Here is a 21805-nt window from a genome sequence, read left to right on the forward strand (position 1 = left end):
GTCAACTACTCCAGAAGAGTTCATTCGCATGACGAAGGGCATCACCACTGCAACTGCTAAAGCTGTTGCAGCAGGAAATTCTGCCAGACAGGAAGATGTCATCTCCACGGCGAACCTCAGCCGCAAGGTCATAACTGATATGCTGACCACATGCAAGGTGTGTTTTCTGCCAGTGTCCATCTATGCTTTATTATCTGTGGGTTAGCGAAGGTGGTTTTGGTGTGCGTAATGGACTCAGTATTTTCCACCTCAGCAAGCGGCATATCACGAGGAAGTGAGTGACGACGTCAGGAGAAGAGCTCTGTTATACGGCACTGAATGTACCAATGGATATATAGATCTCCTAGAACTTGTCCTACAGGTACAAACACACATTCGTTCACACACAAAATGCATCTGTACACTGCTTTGCTGCTTCAGGATTATGCTCTTTTGAAGGTTTCTAAATTTGGTTTTGGGGGTTTCCTACAATAGGTTTACATGCATCCAAGGTCAAAAACACTTTAATTTTATCTTAATATACATTGCAACATCGATGTACAGTGCCTTGTGAAAGTATTTGTAGCACTTTGGTTTTTTTTCCACATTTTATGTTGCAGACTAATGCTAAACTGCTTTAAATTATTTTTTTCCCCATCAATCTAAACTCCATACACCATAATGACAAAGCAAACAACAAATTTGTTCTGTAAATTTATTAAAAATAAATTATTACATTGAATACTCAATTACTCAAATAATTGCATTGTCCCAGAAAAGGGTATGAATACTTATGCACCTTTTCTGGGAAGGTCAAGAGCATTCCAATTTCGCTTGTAGATGTTACTACACTTTCAGTGGAGTTAACCTGTGGCAAAATCAATTGAATGGGTATGATTTGGTAAGGCACACATCTCTCAATAAAAGGTTTAACAGCTGAAAATGCATATAAGAGCAAAGACCAAGCCATGAGGCTTGCCTATAGAGAACTATATAGAGAGTTCTTGCCTATAACTGCCTATAGGGCTCAGAGACACGGTTGTGTCAAGACAGATCTGGGACAGACTACAAAAAAAAAAATCTGCTGCATTAAAGGTTCACAGAGGCATGTAGCCTCCATAATCCTTAATGGAAAAGTTTGGAACAACCAGGACTCTTCCTAGAGCTGGCCTCCTAGCCAAACTGAGCAATCGATGAAGAAGGGCTTTGGTTAGAGTGTTGAGCAAGAAGCTGATGGTCACTCTATTTGAGCTCCATGATCATATATGGAGATGGGAGAAACTTGCAGGAGGACATATCACTGCAACACTCCATCGATCTGGGCTTTATGGCAGTGTGGCCAGACTAAAACCTCTCCTCAGTGAAGACACATGAAAACTCACTAAAAGCTCCTAAATGAGACTCTCAGACTGTGAGAAACAAGAATATCTGATCTGATGAATCTCAGTTCCAAGCGTCATGTGTGGAGGAAACCAGGCATTGCTCATCACTTGCACAATACCATCCCAACAGTAAAGTGTGGTGGTAGCAGCATCATGCTGTGGGGGTGATCTTCTGTGGTAGGGACTGGGTGACTCGTCAGGTTAGGAGGAAAGCCCAACACAGCAGAATAAAGAGTTAGCCTTAATGAAAACCTAGGCCAGAGCATTCAGAACCTCAGACTGGGCAGACGGTTCACATTCCAACTGGACAATGACCCTAAATACACAGCTAATACAATGCAAGAGTGGCTTATAAACCGGGCTTATAAAAATTGAATGTCCTTGAGTGGCCCAGCCAGAGCCTGGGCTTGAACCCAATAGAACATCTATGAAGAAACCTGAAAATGTTTGTCCACCGACGGTCCCCATCCAACCTGACAGAGCATGAGAGGAACTGAGAAGAATGGCAGAAAATACCCAAATGTAGATGTGCAAAGCTTGTCACATCATACCCAAAAAGACTTGAGGCTGTAAAAGTGCTTCAACTAAGTACTGAGTTAAGTACAAGTTTGAGTTAGGTACAAATACTTATGCAATGAACTTATTTCAGTTGTACAACAACGTTGTCACATCTGTTTTTTTGCTTTGTCGTTATGGTGTATAGCTTGATGTGAAAAAAGTAATTTAAAGTAGTTAAAGGCAGCAACATAAAATGAGAAAAAAAATGAAGGGCTACGAATAGTTTCGCAAGGCACTGTATATTATGTGAGCTTTTCTCACGCTGTCTCCTATCCGAGAGCCTACTCTGCTCTAATTGGTCAGATGGACCAGTCTGTTTTGATTGGTCTACCGCTTATAGTGCTTGTTAGAAACAAAATGTCCATTACCATATATGAATTTCCACTCCGGGGGTTTTCTCAGCACTTTTATACACAGGGATGCAGACAGTAACGATGGCCTCTGTTTAACTGTGTCAATTCAGTCCTCATCCTTTGGGAAGTGCATGCAATGTGGATTTGCTTTCGCAGAGCATAAAACAGCGTATTTTTGACATGTTGGCAAAACGAACCAAACTCTTCCAGGCCTCAGCTATAACTAACTACAGTGTTTGAGGGCGGGTCAAAGTAGACATTTTTCGCAGGCTGCCAATGAAGACCATAGGCTGGAATTATGCAAATTTGTTAAAAACCTATGAAGGTTTGTGCAGGAAGAAAGACTGGAATTACTGACGACTCATTTCAAGTAGTTCAGAATCGGTCCGTTCTTTTGGGGCGATAATTAATCATTCATCTTTGCCAGCCTTTTTACATTCACAAACAGCTATATAACACACTACATGAAAAGTAATATCTGAAAAAAGCATAATAGGGGGAGTTTAACCAGAACTGTTTATGTGCATAAATATTTGTTTCAGGTCTTACAAAAGCCAACAGGTGACCAGAAACAGAAGTTGGCGATGTTCTCGAAGAAGGTTGCTGCAGCTGTTACTGAACTGATTCAAACAGCAGAGGCTATGAAAGGTAACCTCACTCACAGACACACACCTTCATTAAGATGTATACACACTCGCTCAGTGTAATCTGTAGATTTATTGTGCTGAGTAAAGTTTCCTGTCTTTCCCGTCTCACTCAAGATGTGGGTGAGTACCATGAGACTACAAATGTTATTCCATCTTTGCAAACTCCATTTAGAACACTTACTTATTTAACCACATTTGTGTCTTGTTCATTTGTTTTGATTCATTTCATTTGTGGGCAAAATTAATTACACTCTGGCATGTTTGTTTTAAAAGGCATCATCCATTGTCCATGCAACTGACACAAGTTTCGTTATTGCAGCATGCCGTCTATGTGTTGAATCTAGGCCTGCCAAACAGTTGATCAGTGTGTGTATTGTGTGTTTAGGCACTGAGTGGGTCGACCCTGAGGATCCTACTGTGATCGCTGAAACTGAGTTATTGGGAGCTGCTGCCTCAATTGAAGCAGCGGCCAAGAAACTTGAGCAGCTCAAACCAAGAGCCAAACCAAGGGTAATGCACATGCTTAATGCACTGTTTAAAGACTCACCAAGGCTGCATTTATGATTTTTGGAATGCGTGACACTGAAGACTGGAGTAAACCTGCTGAAAATTCAGCTTTGCCATTACATGAATAAATTACATTTTGAAATATTTATTATAATAGTCAAGTCAAGTCAAGTCAAGTTTATTTATATAGCGCTTTTCACAATACAGATTGTATCAAAGCAGCTTCACAGTATTAAATTAAAATAATACATCAATATTTGTTTCTAGTGGAAAACGTCCACGTTTGGTAATGCTGATCAATAGTATTGTTGATTGATTAATTAAATTAAATATCTCCATATATCCCCAAATGAGCAAGCCAAAGGCAACAGAATAGAAAACAGCTTTTTAAAATTGTAGTAATATTTCACAATGTTACTATTTTTACTGTATTTTTGATCAAATAAATGCAGCCCTGGTGAAGCATGAGATTCTTAATCTAAATCATAATTATTCCAGTCTTTTGACTGGTAGTATATTAATGTAATATTTATTAATTCTATATCATGTATATTTGTATTCTATAATAAAATTTAAAACTGTTATATGTTTGCATGTATTTGTAGTGTACTGGAATTCAAAATGCCACAAGAAGTTCCTTGTGTGTCTTTGAACACTTGCCCAGTAAAACCATATATATAAAACAATATTAATAATGTTAATATGATACATTTTCCAAATGTTTTGTAATTTCCCCCTCAGCTGCAAATGTAAACAATGTAACATAGGGAGCTAATGTATTGAACCCTGCACATCCTAAACTCAAACCTTTTATACAGTTACAATTTACTACTCGTGTAAATGAAGTGGTTATTGTTTTAACAGCTGTGTCTTGTATGTTACTAAAGTTCAGACACCCTATTGTCTGAGATGGCTCTCAGATTCCCACACATGTTCCCATTCTAAAATTGATGACTATTTGCTTAGGATGTGGTGCACTTAAATAAACAATAAAATTGTGGACTTTGTTGTTCTCTATGATAATTAAGCCATTTTTGGGGAATGAGCATGATAAACCACCTATCTTGGAGTGGAATCTGGGTCGGGGCAGACTATAATTTCTTACAGGAGCTAATTCCTTATAGACTCTTAAAGAAACTACATTGCTGATAATTTTCACTTTTTTGTTATTGTTGTTCCACCCATCAAATTAAATGTAACAACTGAACTTTTCCTATTTTTTCTTTGCAGCAAGCTGATGAGAGTTTAAACTTTGAAGAGCAGATACTTGAGGCAGCCAAATCTATCGCTGCAGCCACCAGCGCCCTTGTAAAATCAGCTTCAGCAGCTCAGAGAGAACTCGTAGCCCAAGGCAAGGTAAGAAAACATAGCATGAACCAAACAAAGCTTGACTAGTCCGTATAATGTTCGCATGAAATGGACATTGCAATAGTCTTTTCTTCCCTATTGTGACGTATATCCTTCTTGAATGAGAAAAAAGTGTGGGGCGTGACTTGATTTTGTCCATGGGGAATTGATTGGATCGTTGTGATCTGCTGTTGCTGTGATCTCATGTGAGAGACAGGTTGTCTCTCGTCATCAGAGAAGAGAAAGGATCATGCTGCAAGAGGGAGGGGAAGCTGTTTTGATTCAATATTACGAGGGCACATGAAAAAAATAATGATGTACATGGATACATTGACTTCATAGCCTGACTTTAAAAGCAACTGTTTCTTGCATTTTTCATTGACTCATTGCCATCTTTTTTTACTTTGTGAAGGTGGGAACCATCCCTGCCAATGCTGTGGATGATGGACAGTGGTCTCAAGGGCTGATATCTGCTGTAAGTCCTTTTTTTTTGGTAATAATGTTTTTATTGCATTTTCTTAAACACTTACACAACAATGTACATCACATGTCTGTAACATCACATATAATGTACAAAAACAAAAAACAAAAAACACCGGGGCTCATATTACATGAAAAGTGCAATAGCACAAACCAACATTGGATAATAAGGTATGTACTTTGGAAGTCAGAGTTAACAATACACTGTGCTGTAAGTCCTTAAGCATTTAACAGTGACAATAAAATGTCATCATGTTGTATCCCTGTATGACTGCTTTGTTTCCTCACTGTTACAGGCACGCATGGTTGCCGCAGCCACCAGTAACCTCTGTGAGGCAGCAAACGCATCAGTCCAAGGCCATGCCAGTGAAGAAAAGCTCATCTCTTCTGCCAAACAAGTGGCTGCTTCCACTGCACAGCTGTTGGTGGCGTGCAAGGTTAAAGCTGACCAGGATTCAGAGGCTATGAGGAGGCTACAGGTATATACGGTTACATAAAGAAAAAAGATTGAATTAATTCTATGCCAGCAGCCATATCACCCTGTAGCCCAAGACTGGTTGCCCACTGAAGCTAAGCAGGGCTGAGCCTGGTTAGTACCTGGATGGGAGACCTCCTGAGAAAAACCAGGTTGCTGCTGGAAGAGGTGTTAGTGAGGCCAGCAGGGGGTGCTCACCCTGTGGTCTGTGTGGGTCCTAACGCCCCAGTGTAGTGACGGGGACACTATACTGCCAAAAGAGCACCGTCCTTCGGATGAGACGTTAAACCGAGGTCCTGACTCTCTGTGGTCATTAAAAATCCCAGGATGTCCTTCGAAAAAGAGTAGGGGCATAACCCCGGCATCATGGCCAAATTTGCCCCTTGGCCCATCCATCATGGCCTCCTAATCATCCCCATATATACTGATTGGCTTCATCACTGTCTCCTCTCCACCAGTAAGCTGGTGTGTGGTGGGCGTTCTGGCGCAATATGGCTGCCGTCGCATCATCCAAGTGGATGCTGCACATTGGTGGTGGTTGAGGAGATTCCCCCATCTATGTAAAGCGCTTTGAGGTCTCAGAAAAAGCGCTATATAAATGTAACGAATTAATTAATTCTGATATTCAAATAGTAACTGCACTGTAAAGGCCCCGATATACTCACGGTGAAGTTCTTTCGTCGGTGACAACGATTACTGTCAGCGAACATCCGATGCTGAGAGCGGCGTTTAGATGAATATGTAAATTGCTGCTGTGTGCTTTCCTCTTAACAACAAAATAAACACACAACAAAAATTTGAAAACAGCAAGCATTTTTTAATAAAGCATAAGAAAAGCATCTGATCATCATAGCAACGTGGATATGTTTGCACAAGCGCTGCAATTCGTCACTTAATGCTGGTACACACCAAAAGATAATCAGGCTGATTTTGGGCCGATTTCCTCCCTTCCGACTATGTCCCGATTATCTTGATGGTTCTACAGATTATCTTATCAGATTTTCCCTTGATGTGAGGTGTGTTAAGAGTGTCCGAACCTGATCGGAAGAACGTTGGAGCTGCCCCGATCACGAATCGTAAATATTCAACGTTTAATATTTACGATATTTACGAACCCCGAGGACAAACGCGCGCACGCTCTGGAGATTATCACATGAAATGAACTCATATCCAATCAGGAAGCGAGATGATGGAAGACGGAAGCATAACAAACGCAGTCATGGCGCAGCACAAAGTGAAATTGATGTGGACAGCAGAGATGGAGAATCAGCTTGTTGATTTGTGGCAACAGCACGAATGTTTATACAACATGTTCTGTGAAAATCATTCCAAACACTATCGTCGCAGTTTTCTTCCTGCATATCGTCCGCAATGCTTATTCAGAAGTCTCGCGAGATTTCCTGTGTTCACAGTCGAGACTCTGGTTGAAAATCTGTTCATGTGTGGTGTGCTGTCTTTGTCACATCATGGCACACCACACACTATAGGAGCAAAACGCTTAAATCTAGGATTTTTTGTCCTCATGTTTGTGATCTATCACATTTTGAAAATCTTATAAGATGTAAAAAATCTTTTGGTGTGTACCCAGCATAAGTAAAGTCACGTCATGTTTATTTATATATCACTTTATACAAAAGATTGCTTAAAATCAAGCAGCTTTAATGTATTAAACATGAAAATCAAGCAGCTCTCCTGTATGTTAATTTTTTCCCTTGCGGACGAAAAGTTTTGCTTTGGCAAGATGTTTCGAACTCCCAAAACGAACTCTAAGCGAATTTCGTTTTGACCTGATATTGTTTGAAATGGCGTCCCAGCAGTTCATTCTTCGATTTCGCTTGCTGTATGTCGGGGCCTTAAATGTTCACATGTAAGCCTAGCCTTACCGTACTATCTTCATTTACTATGTATTTCATAGACATATTTCTTGAACTTGTGTTATCTGCAGGCTGCAGGCAATGCTGTGAAACGTGCCTCTGACAGTCTGGTTCGAGCTGCCCAGAAAGCTGCTTTCAACAAGTCTGATGATGACAATGTGGTGGTCAAGACCAGGTTTGTCGGAGGAATTGCTCAGGTAAGATTTACAGGCCGAATTCTATCTATGCTTTATTTAATAATAATTAGTTAATAATGTACTATTTTTTTATTATCTATATTAATAATATATTTGATTATTATTGTTGTTGTTAATAATAAAAATAAATATTTACGTATAAAATGGTAACACTTGAACTAAGAATGAACAATACTTCTATAGCATTTATTAATCTTAGTTAATATTAATTTCAGCATTTACTAATAGATTATTAAAATCAAAGGTTGTATTTGTTAACATTAGTTAATGTACTGTGAACTAACATGAACAAACAATGAACCGCTGTATTTTTATTAACAAAGATGAACTAATACAGTAACAAATGTATTGCTCATTGTTAGTTCATGTTAGTTAATGCAGTAACTAATGTTAACTAATGAACCTTATTGTAAAGTGTTACCTATAAAATTAAATGTGCATAAATATGTACACTCGGAATGCACATACGTTTTTTTATTGTAGTTATTTATAATACAATTTTTATCTAAATTTATGTAGAAAATTAAATGTGTGTAAATGTGCAATTTAATACAAAACCACTGAATGTCTAAAATGCATCTTTACCAATTATTTTTTTCTTGATGCCCATGTTTTTGTTAAGTTAAATAGATAAAGTTAAGTAAATAAATACATTTATGTAGACGACAAAATGTGTCTAAATGAGTAATGTAATGCAAAACCACTCTGAATACATGTTTTGGCACATTCCCTGTCTTTTGTGTGTGTGTGTGTGTGTGTGTGTGTGTGTGTGTGTGTGTATGTTATTCAATTTATGCTGCCCCATATTAAGCTTTATTCAGTTATTGTTTTAATTGTGTTCCATTGTCTGTTTGGCCCAGATTATTGCTGCTCAGGAGGAGATGTTGAGGAAGGAGAGGGAGCTGGAAGAGGCCCGTAAGAAGCTGGCACAGATCAGACAACAACAGTACAAGTTCCTGCCAAGTGAACTCAGAGAAGATGAGGACTAAACATATATGTTGGCTTCCTCTTGATCAAGTTGTCCACCATTTGATTTTTGCCTTCAGAGCGCAGATGGATTTCTCTTCAACATATAGTGCAGTCCATACAACACCTACGAAACTGATGAAGGGTTATTGAATTAGTTGACTGGATTGTGAATTTTTTAATATTTAAACTCTTGAAGAACTATACAAACAACAATCATCTCATCTCCTTTACCGTGAATGTGTTCATGCCTCCACCACACCCTCATGAAGAAGCTTTGGATTTCTGGCATGATTCTGAACTTGTCAGTGTGTGTGCATGTTCGTGCCGAACAGCGGGATTACACTTGTGGGATTGGAGTGTTGAAGATGAACTAATGAGATGGGCCTGTTTGAGCTCAGTCATTAAAATAAAGCATTTTAGGGTTTCAAACAAGGTACAGACTTTGACATTTACATCAAGTTTAAAGTCGAGCAGAAAGGAAACCTGATTGTTAGAGAACAGCCTTTTAAACTCCAGTTGAATGTTTAACACTTGTACATTTGTAATGGTGAGATACGTTTTTTTTATGCTTCACTTTCATTGCTTCGAAGTTCACAAAGTATACAAATAAAAGATATTTATGTAGCGAAATGTGCGTACATGTGCAATGTAAAACAAAATCACTCAGAATGAAAGGTCTAAAATGCAGCTTCTCAAATGATTTTTTCTTGCTGACCATACGCTTTTTGAGAATGCAATGACCGGATGTAGTGATTCATGGATTATAAATGGAGAATCAAAAGACCATATTAACCTCAAAAAAGTACTGTGGAAAATCCACCTCTAACTCCTTAAAACCTTTATAAAATTTGACCTTAAACCACATCAGGTTTTTTTTTTTACATGAATGAACCCTAAATACTGAATGTATGTGTTAAAATGGAATTGAATTTCTCATATTTGTTGTCTGCAGGCATGAGGATGTATGTTTAAAAGGCTGATTGAATATTTCTTTTCACTTTTGGTAGAGCCAGACATACTGTAACTTCAACATTTATGCAAATTTTTAAGATTTTTTTTTTTTTTCTCGTCCTGAAATTATTGGCCACTGCAGTATTTTATAGTGCTGTTTGTAGCTACTTTGAGTTATTTTTTCTTTTCATCATATCCCTTATCTAAATGTTCTAAATCATTTGATGCTGGTATGACTTTCTGATTTTTAGCCTTATCTTCTGGTGTGTCACTTTTATGCTTGTATGATGGTCATATGCATTCTAAATCACATTCGGTTCTCAGTGCTTCACTGCTTTGCTACTACAGCCCTCCTTTCTCTGGCTTTATGTGCATTTAGTTTCAGTGCCTTAGTTTATCAGTCAAATGAACGTATCAGTTCTCTGACTGCAGGAGACAAGATCAGGTGTGTACATTCTGGCTTGCATTCACCGTAGTGTGTCTGTCAAAGCTGAGTTGCTGCTTATCTGTTACTACTTTTGTGCTCTCTCATGCTCAGAGCTGGAAGAGTACGAGTTGAAGTTTGGTAATTACTGCAACAAGTCATTGTCGGCCATAACGTGGCCTGTGCAACTCACTTTAAGCAGTTCCTCCCTTTAGCTATAGTTCTGTCTGGAAAGTGTCTGTCTGCTTCATGTGGCTGTAAATGTATATGGCTTCTATACGAATATGTGTTTATGTTAAGACAGCACATGTTCGTCCTGCATTTCTTGTGCATGCTTCACGTCGTCTAATGGCAGAGTTGCAGAATGATCAATGTTGCCATCTCATGCATTGACTATAGAAGAGTCTAAAATATTGAGAAATTCCTGAATGTGACTTCACATTTTGAAAAATCAATTGACTTGTTTATTTTTGGGTGTCTTTGAATAATTGCTTGTAGCATTGCCGTAAAAGCGTAGACCTGAAGTTACATGTAAAGCATCTGTCTATAATGAAGAACATTTTAACTTAAAATAAAGGGTTTCAAAGTATAGTTCTGTTTATATGATGTTCATCTTCATATGGAATGCTTTTCTTATACCTTGCCTGAGAGTGAACTGGCAATGGAACCACAGTATAAGTTGCTGGCTGTGCACTGAGCCGTGTTAGAAAGTTAACTATCACAATTCTTATTTTATAAGGTTTCTTCTTATATGGTATATTGGAGAATGAACTCTCACAAACCTTTTAATTTATTCTTTCATTTATTATGTTACAAAAACATTTGCATGGGCTTCAGCTTTCTGTCACTTCCCATAGTTAATCACTTGTGTATTTAATGTGTACAATAATAATAATGTATTAATACTTTGTTCATTTTATAATAATAGTAGTAGTAATAATAATACTGATAGTTGTAGTAATTATTAATTTTATTCATACTTTTTTATTCATACAGTTTAAATTAACATTTAAAAAACATGCACTGAAAATTTTGTGTACATTTTTAAATTAAAGTAAATTTCACATAAGGAATTAAGTTAACTCTACTTAACTTAAGTAAAATGAACAAAGAAAATAACTAACTTGGCCAGTAAAAGTTTGAGTAATTTCTACTTAGTTGGATTTTACTTTGCAAAACTTTTTACTCAAACAATGTAACTCTAATTATATTGAATTAAACCACGCTTTTAAAGTGTATGCTTTACTTAGGAACATCTAAGTATATAAAACAATAGATATTGTGTAGACACCATTTCTATGTAATTGACAAAATGTGATACCTGAACGCAGAGACCTCTGCTTGATGCACAATACACAATGACAGTAACATTCGATGGATCGTTTTTGAGTATACAGTATGAATGTGTCATTTTGAGTATAGCAAATAAACTCCAGATGTCACAAAATGGCAAGTCACTAAACCTGACAACAAAAGCAAAGATAAAACCATGTAAATACAGCAGGAAAACAGAGAGAAATCAACCTTGTTAATTAGTCATGCCCCAGTGCATGATGGGAACACCAGTATCAAAAAAAAAAAAAAAAAATGTTGAGTAGGTTTTACTTCATTTTTAATATTTTTTACGATTTAAGTTCTACAAGCTTGAATTGAGCACTAATATAGAATTTACTTGATTTCTTGACTTAACTATTTCATGTAGAAATTACATTTGTTTGTTTTTCTGTAGTATTTACTTCACCACAGAATCATTTTTATCAGTAGACGGGCAATAAAGGGAAACAAAAAGTACTATAAAATAGTTGGCAGCTGAGAGACAGTGTGTTCAAAATGTTCATCACAAAAGGGTAAAATACAAAAGTTTAGTATTTGTGACAAATCTTCCTTTGAGAAAAATATTAATATTTTGCTATCTCACATGAACTATGCTTGAGTTTGGATTAATGTTCTATGCAGTCATCTGTAAATATGTATAGTCCCAATTTAGAAAGTTATAAATATTTTGCAAGATGCCAAATAGAAGCAAGTTTACCTTCTATGTACCTTCTCACCCTTCTCCCCAAATAGTAAGGCTTTGTGAGATTTATATATACATTTTAAAAAAAGGTACTTACTTTGCATCTGTGATTTGTTAAATCGACTGACACAAACATTGTCTCGTTCTTTTAAAGCATGTATCAGTATCCTGTTTCTACCGGTTTTGCTGTTATTCTGAGATATTCTTTATGATTGTGAACTGAGATCATGTAATCTGGTCCTAGATCAACTCTGTATGGCAGTACTGCACTAAGTTCAGGCTGGCTGCCCCTTTAAGCCATTGGTCTTTGGCATGGGGTAGGGCTGAGGTGGTATGTCTTAGTCAGCATGAGGGTATGGGGCTATATTGGGTGGGATCACATACTCAGAGAGGTGCTAATTATAGTCCCCTGTGGGGAGATGATCATAGCAGATACGCATGTTTAAAGATTTACAGTTAGTACAATTGGAGTTTCAATTGGTTTGGCAAGTAGAACTGGTAAATGTTCTTAGGCAGACGTTTCAAGCATTATGATTTTAGTAGGAGAGAGGGAAAGATAGTGAGAAGTGAACCCATTGTGTATAGTTATGTTTTATGTCTCAACATAATGGAGTTCATGGCTATTTAATTCTATTCCATCATAATAGCACCTCTCTAGCAATACTTTAATCTTAGATCTCAGTTAACAGAATATAACCATTCTAAACATTTAAAGTGTCAATTTGACTAGTTTTCATTAGCAAAATTTATTTGACTAAATTCCTAAAAATTAAGGTGGCATTGCTTCACTGAAAAGTTCTGGTTATTTTATGGCCTTGCTGTGAAAACTCACATTTGGAACATTTTAAGAGTGTGTATTACTGCAAATTACATCATACAAATGATACAAAATAGTATCAAAGTTAGCAGCATCCAGAAAATCTTGAAGTTAAATCAAAGGCATTTAGCAGGCTGAAGTGCCAGGCGTAAATGTACCGTTGAAAGGCTTTCCCCATGAAGAAGCTTTGCACGTCTGCTTGAATGTTTCTGGCTATAACTTGTTAGTCTGATCTTTCTGGAAGACTAAAAGCGGTGAGGAAAAGAATGAAGCCAGACTAGTTGATTTTAATCTATCTTAAGGCATACAGAAACAATTCTAAGTGTATGTTTTTCCATCAGCATCTCTGCACAAAAAAAACGTTGCTTTAACACAATGTAAGACCATGAAGGCAAAGAAAGTGTCCATGTTACATATTTCATGCATACTGAATGACAGCACTAAACATGCACATAAAAGCGGTTCCGTACAAATTAAGTGCATGTAGTTCATTAGTATAGTTCAGTACATTTGTAATAGGCGGCTACACAATGATATAAACACTGTTGTGTGATCCATGATTAAGATTAGTTGTGCATGTTGCAAAGCTTGTCTTACAACAGCTAAGAAGAGACTGTGGCAGGTGCTTCCTTCAGGAGGGGAAGGGTAAAAATAACCTCCTGGAAAAAGTTCATGGAGTGGGAATGTGAGAGTGTAAGAAATTAGCCTAATGTTAAGTGCAAACACCTCAGCTTTGTAGAAACACTCTTGTGATCTTCTTATCCAACAACACCTTTACATTAAAACTTTTATGAAGGTAAAAACTGTATCAAGCACAATGTAGCCCATTTTCTCTCCTAACTTGCACGTGTACGATATTTGACCCAAGTAACCTCAGTTCTAAGTGACAATTTATTAAATGGTGTAGCAAAGTCCATATAGACGCGTTACATGAGGCTTGTATCTTCGCGGCATGGCCGACAGCTGTAGCTTTGCCACACGGCACGTCGTTGTGATTCCAAGAGATTTGGGGGGCTTTTACCGCGGCCGATTAAAGCCAGCACGATACTTGAATGAATGCTAGCGTGCTGAGAGATTGCTGTTCAACAGCCACCGTATCTAAAGCTCTTCAGATTAAGAACAATGCCTGAGGGACTCGTTGACATGCCTCTCTGTTACGCGGCTGACCCAGAGATAGTAACGCCTTTCCTTAAGATAATCACTTTCATGAGACCCTCGTGTGCTGTATAAAACCAATCGATTTTTTTCTCACAAAGACTTTTACTTTTCTTTCTAAAGAGTTTATGAGGGGAAATAATAAACATTTTATGTTGGGGTTCGCATGTTCAGCGTTTAGCATGAATTGGACAGCGGGTAAATTGCTTTCCGGACAGTTTTGCTCCTCTTCCCTCGATTTCTCTTCAGGTTCAGGGTGTTAGAAATAGGAACGCGGCCCCCTTGTAAGACGTCTTGGCCCTCAGATCCCATATATAGGCATTTCAATGGTCAAATGTCTGAGGGTAGCGAATCGCCGTCCAGATCCTTAAAAAAAGACGCGAGGCAGGAGGAACCGCTAAGGGTCCTTCCCTAAAAAGTATTGGGTGTCTTGCGGAACTTCTCAGGCTCCTGTGAAGGCACATATTTGACAGGCTACAGCGAGAAGAGCTCGCACTCCAGCTCAGCGTTCGGTTCAGCACAGACGCTCATCGCCTCTCTCAGTTCGGTGTGACCACCCATACACTAACACAGCCATGGATGCCATTAAGAAGAAGATGCAGATGCTCAAGCTCGACAAGGAGAATGCCTTGGACAGAGCAGAGCAGGCTGAGGGCGATAAGAAGGGAGCAGAGGACAGAAGCAAACAGGTTGGACATGGGCACCCGGGTGTCTCTTGTACACCTTTATAGATCAGACTTTATGAAGTCTGATTTTTGTTTTCTCAACTTATTATGCTGTAGCATATGCCATTATTCTATTTTAATACGTTTTTTTATATCTAGTTCATAATCTATTTTATTTCTATTTCTCATTCTATTTTATTTGTTTTTTTTGTTGTTGTTTTTTCATAATAGATGTCTCACTAATACTTGAGACTGTCTTTTTTTATAGGCCTGCATGGTTAATTGATGTTTGGCAGTTGTTGTTGTATTTTTTTTTTTAAATTCATAATAGATGTCTCACTAATACTTTAGACTGACTTTTTTTAAAGGCCTGCATGGTTAATTGATGTATGGCAGTTGTTCTTGTGCCTATCCATGTCCATTGACACACGTGCTCTTCTTGCAGCTTGAGGATGACCTGGTCGCCCTGCAGAAGAAACTGAAGGGCACTGAGGATGAGTTGGACAAATACTCAGAGGCCCTTAAGGATGCTCAGGAGAAACTGGAGCTGGCTGAGAAGAAAGCTACCGATGTAAGCATGCCGTCTGATGTCACGCGTAACCTGTGCCCACCCCTGCTAGGCAGTCTGTTGAACTTATTATATAGGCTACGCGTGATTTCATATTTACCATCTCGTACTTTGGCAATGCTTTACCAACTAAACGTTATCGGAAACTACAAAATTTGTATTTTAAAATGACTCAAGGCCATTCCTAAAAGTTGTTGCTCCACCTGGCAACGTTAAACGAATGCCATATGTGCAGTTGCAGGAGAGTGTATGCAAACGGCGAGTTAAATTTAGCAGTGCGCTTTATAAGGCAAGCGTCTGGGGGTTCGTCTTGCCCACCTACAATCGTCTTAATAGGGTCCGTGTAGAATTTCACCTCACCCTCGTTGGATACTTAAGACCATCAGCCATCATCCATCTAGATAGTATGATAAACGATACAAATAATTATATTATATAATAAAAGTTATATCTGTTAAATAGTTTTAGGACTAAAAATTAATATCAACCCATTATTCGTTATACAATACAAAACAATATAGCCTAATATGATGGCCCAATTTAGATTTTTAATAAATAAAGACTTGTTCATAGACTTTCAGGGGGTCAATGTCTGAAACGATTTCTGTCAGTAATTTTGTCGGCTCAAATAATCTAAGGAGGGTCATTCTATGCTTTTGGCGGCCCTAGCGAAGTTAGCTAACATTACTAAGGACTAGTAGTAACTATTTACTATAACTATTAACTACGTTAATACTAAGGACGCACTGTTGCCTATATTTGTGATGTCTTAAATAAATAAATAATGGCCTCTTATTTTTGTCGATGCAGCGATCGAGCAGCTGTTGCTATAGACAGTTATAACTTCAAACAAAAGCAACTTATGTTCGCGAGCATCTATTTAGCGCTCACTAACTAAATGTAATTTTTCTAAAGTTTCAAAACGCCTTTGAAGCTATAACTTACAGCTATGGTAAAATAAAATAAGTACCCTTGTAGGACCTCCTCTTTCTTTGTAGTTCCTTGGGAAGAGGCGTCATGATGTCATTAGAAAAGAAGCCCAGAATTCCCAGTTTCACCAAACGAAAACAATCTGTATTTCACCTCCTTGGGAGAAATTGTGCTCCACTTGTATTGCAGAAACACATCACAAGATGGCGCTGTACGCTCAGAAAATCGAACACAGTTAAATGAGTATAAAATCTGTAGAGGCTAAAATGTGAAAAGAATAGACTGAGAGATTGTCGCATGTTAAATACACTTAAACAATTTGCAGTTTCGCAAATCCAATTCATTACATTTATTTTTTATTTATTAGCCTACATTTTTAATAGCGTTCCTTATTGTCAACATTCATTCTTGCCATAATACACGAAACGCAATGACATTTCTCTAGTAATTTATAAACAGATCTTGTGGCCAAAGCAGTAGTTTAAAATGCGATAATACAGCGTAAATGAACTGACTTCCGGTGTTTGTTAAAGCGTTATCACCAGACTGGGAATGAACCATAGAACGACTTGCTTAACCGGATCGCAGTCACGTCCTGTGATAACCATTCAGACAACCCGTATAATCCGTGATGGCTGGTACGGCACATCTTGAGGCTGTGAAAAAGAAAATCAGATCGCTGCAAGAACAAGCAGACGATGCTGAAAGCAACATGCTGAGACTACAAGAGGAGCTCGCGTCCGAGCGCGCAGCCAGGCAATCTGTGAGCTTACCTGCCATAATCATTTAAGTGCATTAGTAGGCCAACTGTAGCGCGTTTTCCCATCAAATCACGTCAAAAAGCAGGATATGTCATGCAAATTATGTTTAAACAACGTTGTCAGTGTTTCGCGTCGTTGGAAAGTCGCGATAATTGATGGTGAACTGGCGCTTAACAGATGGAGAGGGCGGTGAAGCTTTTTGACAGCTCCCGTCCTCCTGCCTTTCAGTGCTAATGTTTACCAAAAATCCTAGACGATATAACCTTTACATGTTGTGTGGTACTGGAGAACACATCACAACTCACACTGAAAACCTTTATTAGTTTGAGGAAAACGAGAGCGTTAAGTTCTAGAGATATTTCTCAAACCCTGTCTGTCTGCATCTAGTGAAATGTGCATTTCTAGGCGTATGAGTGCGCGTCGTGAGCTCCAGCTCATTGCTGTGTGTGTGCGCAGGCTGAGGCTGACGTCGCTTCCCTGAACAGACGCATCCAGCTGGTTGAGGAGGAGTTGGATCGCGCTCAGGAGCGTCTGGCCACTGCTCTGCAGAAGCTGGAGGAGGCTGAGAAGGCTGCTGATGAGAGTGAGAGGTGTGTATGGAAACAAAGTAGTGCCGAGACTCTACCGAGAAAATAATTTAGTCAATAAATGAAATATAAGTGAAATATCAGGAGGTCAAACTACCCCCCCCCCCCCCCCCCCCAGTTTTTTTTCTTCTTTTAAATAAAAAAGATACATATAAATACAATTTAAAACAATGATATGGACTTTTCTAGCAATAAACATTAAACAAATATAAAATTAAATCAGCTTAATAAAAATTGGAGTTTATATTACAGTTTTTTTTTACAGTGAATTGAATATCAATTCAGTAGATTTTGTCAAGTTATGGCAAAGAATTATTTTAATTGTTAGATATAAAGCCAAAACCTCTGACATAGGATAGCCAAAAATCCCCATTTTAAGAGGAGGATAGACGTTTGATGTTTCGAAACTAGCAAATTTTGATGCAGTGTTAAACAAATGCTATAGTTTGTCAAACATATGTAATAGGTCTCGTGATTTTTAGGGAGCAAAATAACACCCAAAGTCTCTCTCTCTCGCTTCCAGAGGCATGAAGGTCATTGAGAACAGGGCCCTGAAGGATGAGGAGAAGATGGAGCTGCAGGAGATCCAGTTGAAGGAGGCCAAGCACATTGCTGAGGAGGCTGACCGCAAGTATGAGGAGGTTGGTTTTCTCTCTTTTCTCTCTCTCTTATAATTTATTAGAAATAAATATAGTCCAAATATATATATATATAAAAAAATATATTTCCGATAAAATAATGTCTTCCCCTTGGACAGCATAAACAAATCAAATGCATGTACACTCACAACTTTTCTCTTTTTTTGATGGTACACAGGTGGCCCGTAAACTGGTGATTGTTGAGTCTGAGCTGGAGCGTACTGAGGAGCGTGCTGAGCTCAATGAGGGGTAAAAACAAACAAATTGAATACTTTTTTAAAACATGCTTACCTTAACCTATGCCTGGCTATTTTTGTCTCATATTTTCTGTCACTCTCTCCCACAGCAAGTGCTCTGAGCTGGAGGAGGAGTTGAAAACTGTGACCAACACCATGAAGTCTCTGGAGGCCCAGGCTGAGAAGGTAAGCGTGTAAATATTTGTGTGTGTGTGTAGAGGTATTTATGTGTATGCATGAATGATCATCTGCGTATATTTGTTTTGTGTGTTGGTGTTTATAGACAGCCCTTTAATCCTTTTTTTCCATCTACAGTACTCAGCTAAGGAGGACAAATATGAGGAGGAGATCAAGGTCTTGACTGACAAACTGAAGGAGGTGAGTTCATCACCTATTTTTTTGTGTGTGTGAGCACTAATATAAGAGGTCCTGACAAACTTTCTGTGTTCCAGGCTGAGACTCGTGCTGAGTTCGCTGAGAGATCAGTCGCCAAGCTTGAGAAGACCATTGATGATCTGGAGGGTATGTCAACTTGTACCTCACTGTTTTTCATGCTGCTATTAGACACGGGTTAAAACAAGCTATTTAGAATCAATGTTTTTACAGAGAGACGCTAGTTACATCCTTAGAATAACAGTTTCAAGTCCTTTTTGCATTCATACACTTAAAAATAAAGGTTGTTTATTGGCATCTATGGTTCCATGAAGAACCTTTAACATCCAATGGAACTTTTCCATTGCACAAAAGGTTCTTTATAGTGGGACAATTTTCTTTAGATTATTAAAATGTTCTTCACATGAAGAAAAAAAATGGTTCTTTAAAGAACTGTTCACTGAAAGGTTCTTTGGGGAAACCAAAATGGTTCTTCTATGGCATCGCTGGGAAAGCCATTTTGGAACCTTTATTTCTAAGAGGATATGTTGCTATCATATAGTGATTTAAAAGATACGCCTTTAAATTAACAGCAGTACTTATCGGCACTGCTATCTTTAGGTATTTAAAAGATCATATTTTTCTCATTATTGGAGAATGTAATCTCACCTCATTTCATTTCTGTCTCTCTATGGCCACTTGTCACTGTTCAATCCGCCTTTGCACTGCTTCATCTCCCTTATTTTCTTGTTTCTCCATTCTTTTCCACTCCTCTCCATTCAACACCCTCCACCGTTCTGGCCTTTAATTGGCTACTTTAGATGAATTGTATGCTCAGAAACTCAAGTACAAAGCCATCAGCGAGGAGCTGGACCACGCTCTCAACGACATGACCTCCATGTAACTATCCCCACCTGTTACTCCAGTGTGCACACGTGCTTTTCGATTAATAGCATTTCCAGATTCTCTGTCTGCTAATATAAATTAATTTTCAGGTTTGCTGATGGATTTTAGAATCCACTATACATTTTAGAGCCTGCATCACATAAGTGTTTCTATTGATTAACGCAGTATAAAGTGATGTAGAAAAGTAGATTACACACAAGCAAACACTTGATCTCTTGCATGCCTTTTGTTGTTCAATATCACCATCTATCATTTGTTTCAACTCTTTTTTTTCTCTTTTTTTCCCCCTGCACAGTTAAATTTTTTACATCTCATCTCTGGCTCCGGGCACCATCTGAGCGGCATCTCCTTCATTTTCTTCTATGTTTCTCTCCTTTTCTCTGTTGCCGCCTTCTCCATCACACTATTCTCAGTGGGGATGGAGCACTCAGCACTATAGTCCCATCACTTGTACAGAAATTTTTTGCTTTCTGTAAAATAAAACTTCCTCCCATCTCTGTAAGCTCCCCACTCCTTTCTCTCTTTAGTATGTCTTAACTCTTTTGATTTCATATGTCCTTAATTTATTGTCGAGAAGCTTGAATAAAATCCAAAGAAAAAAGCTCATTCTCATCACCTCATGTTGCTTCTCTCTTCGACAGCTTATGTTCACCTGTAATGATCATATTCATACCATCATGATTTTGCACCAAAGGTTCTATGGCAATGTAAATATAGAATTAAAAGAAAGATTTCAGCATAATCTTTAATAAACCATTTTGGGTAAATGCTCTTACTAACATCTTTCCTTTAATTTTCACTCTTCTCTTCTCTTCTCTTCTCTTCTCTTCTCTTCTCTTCTCTTCTCTTCTCTTCTCTTCTCTTCTCTTCTCTTCTCTTCTCTTCTCGCCAGACCCCCTATATCAACAGCTCCAGAAAAACCGGGTCCTTTCACATGAGCTCAGTTTAGCACTTAATGAATTCTAATCTCACTATATAAGAAAAAAACCAGGATGTACACTAAATATTACATTCTGTCTGTTGTTTGTGGTGTACACAGAGTAACCAATAATCTATGGATGACAGATAATCCATAATTTCATTATTCTATTATTGTTGATACTGGAGATCTTGATCTTTTTATCTCAGGGCTAAAAAATAAATAATAAAATAAAAAAGATTTACTGTGTATGGGTTGCATCCACAAAACCTAAAGCTTAAATATTAAATTTAAAAAATCATGGCAACCTGTGTCCATTAAATGATTAACAGCCTTGACCTTTCAGTGTATTTTACGCAGAGGGAAAAGTTTACATAGAAAGATGGAAGTGCCTTCTGCATTTTGGATCATTACCAAAGGTGTGTTGTGTTATAAGAGTTGATTATTTATAGGCTATATGTCAGAAATACTCCTAAAATCAGAAAATATGACTAAAGAAAGTAACTGAATAAGACACCTGTAAAACTACCAACCCATCGTTATCACATGTAACATGCATAAATGCAATGCACCACCCTCAGGTACACAAATATAAATGTTTACATTTTTTTTTCCTTTTGCAACTGCCAAAATTATCAATATACCTGAATAAAAATAATCGAATCTCAAAATGCCTAATGTCTTGTTTCTTTATTGACCAAATACATAGGCTATATTCAAAGAGAAAGAAAATATATTCCTGTTGATTAGATAGCCTATACAATGTTTAGAAACCGCTTCCGAAAAGTGAAATGCCTGGGTCTCAGTTTTCTGTGAGTGTGCGATTTCTCAGACCTGGAGGACCTTCTGAACGCATAGAAGCAGTAGATTTTTCTAGAAAGGAAAATTTAAAAGATAAAAAAATAATAATTTTGAATAATTTATTGCCATCGTGAGACCAAGTAATCATGTAATCAGTAAAAAAAAGTAACTGTAGTCTAATTACGAGTATTTTAAAACGTAATATAATCTAATTACAAGTAGGCCCACTGAATTTTTGGAATTTTATTATGTAATCCAGATTACATGTACTCAGTCACTACCAGCAGCAC

The 21805-nt window shown here is 37.9% G+C and overlaps 2 protein-coding genes across 5 annotated transcripts in view; both read left to right on the top strand.

Moving 5' to 3' along the window:
- tln2a (talin 2a) overlaps positions 1 to 10734 on the top strand; it is a 57854-nt gene extending 47120 nt beyond the window's left edge. For all 4 annotated transcript variants that reach the window (XM_084108000.1, XM_084107999.1, XM_084108001.1 and 1 more), the window contains 9 exons: positions 1 to 157; positions 254 to 361; positions 2815 to 2920; positions 3305 to 3429; positions 4657 to 4782; positions 5186 to 5248; positions 5550 to 5732; positions 7674 to 7799; positions 8660 to 10734. The exon at positions 1 to 157 is cut by the window's left edge and continues 29 nt beyond it. In XM_084108000.1, the coding sequence (XP_083964126.1) occupies positions 1 to 157; positions 254 to 361; positions 2815 to 2920; positions 3305 to 3429; positions 4657 to 4782; positions 5186 to 5248; positions 5550 to 5732; positions 7674 to 7799; positions 8660 to 8788 (1123 nt within the window). In that variant the 3' untranslated portion in view covers positions 8789 to 10734. The remainder of the gene's footprint in view (positions 158 to 253; positions 362 to 2814; positions 2921 to 3304; positions 3430 to 4656; positions 4783 to 5185; positions 5249 to 5549; positions 5733 to 7673; positions 7800 to 8659) is intronic.
- Positions 10735 to 14472: 3738 nt separating this feature from the next.
- On the top strand, positions 14473 to 20292 carry tpma (alpha-tropomyosin). Its single transcript, XM_084108007.1, has 10 exons — positions 14473 to 14821; positions 15243 to 15368; positions 17513 to 17646; positions 18167 to 18284; positions 18460 to 18530; positions 18628 to 18703; positions 18833 to 18895; positions 18970 to 19039; positions 19711 to 19789; positions 20091 to 20292. The coding sequence occupies exons 1-10, from the start codon at positions 14708 to 14710 to the stop codon at positions 20092 to 20094; spliced, it is 855 nt and encodes a 284-aa protein (XP_083964133.1). The 5' UTR covers positions 14473 to 14707; the 3' UTR covers positions 20095 to 20292.
- Positions 20293 to 21805: the final 1513 nt, after the last annotated feature.

Source organism: Abramis brama (genome assembly GCF_963993115.1).
Source record: "Abramis brama genome assembly, chromosome: 3".
NCBI lineage: Eukaryota > Metazoa > Chordata > Actinopteri > Cypriniformes > Leuciscidae > Abramis > Abramis brama.

Bases quoted from the DNA above. Each gene is read 5' to 3' on its own strand.
- tpma (XM_084108007.1), top strand. From the start codon at position 14,708: ATGGATGCCATTAAGAAGAAGATGCAGATGCTCAAGCTCGACAAGGAG. The intron at 17,647-18,166 runs GTGTGTATGGAA...TCTCGCTTCCAG, and splicing joins GCTGCTGATGAGAGTGAGAG to AGGCATGAAGGTCATTGAGA. The intron at 18,896-18,969 runs GTGAGTTCATCA...TCTGTGTTCCAG, and splicing joins TGACTGACAAACTGAAGGAG to GCTGAGACTCGTGCTGAGTT.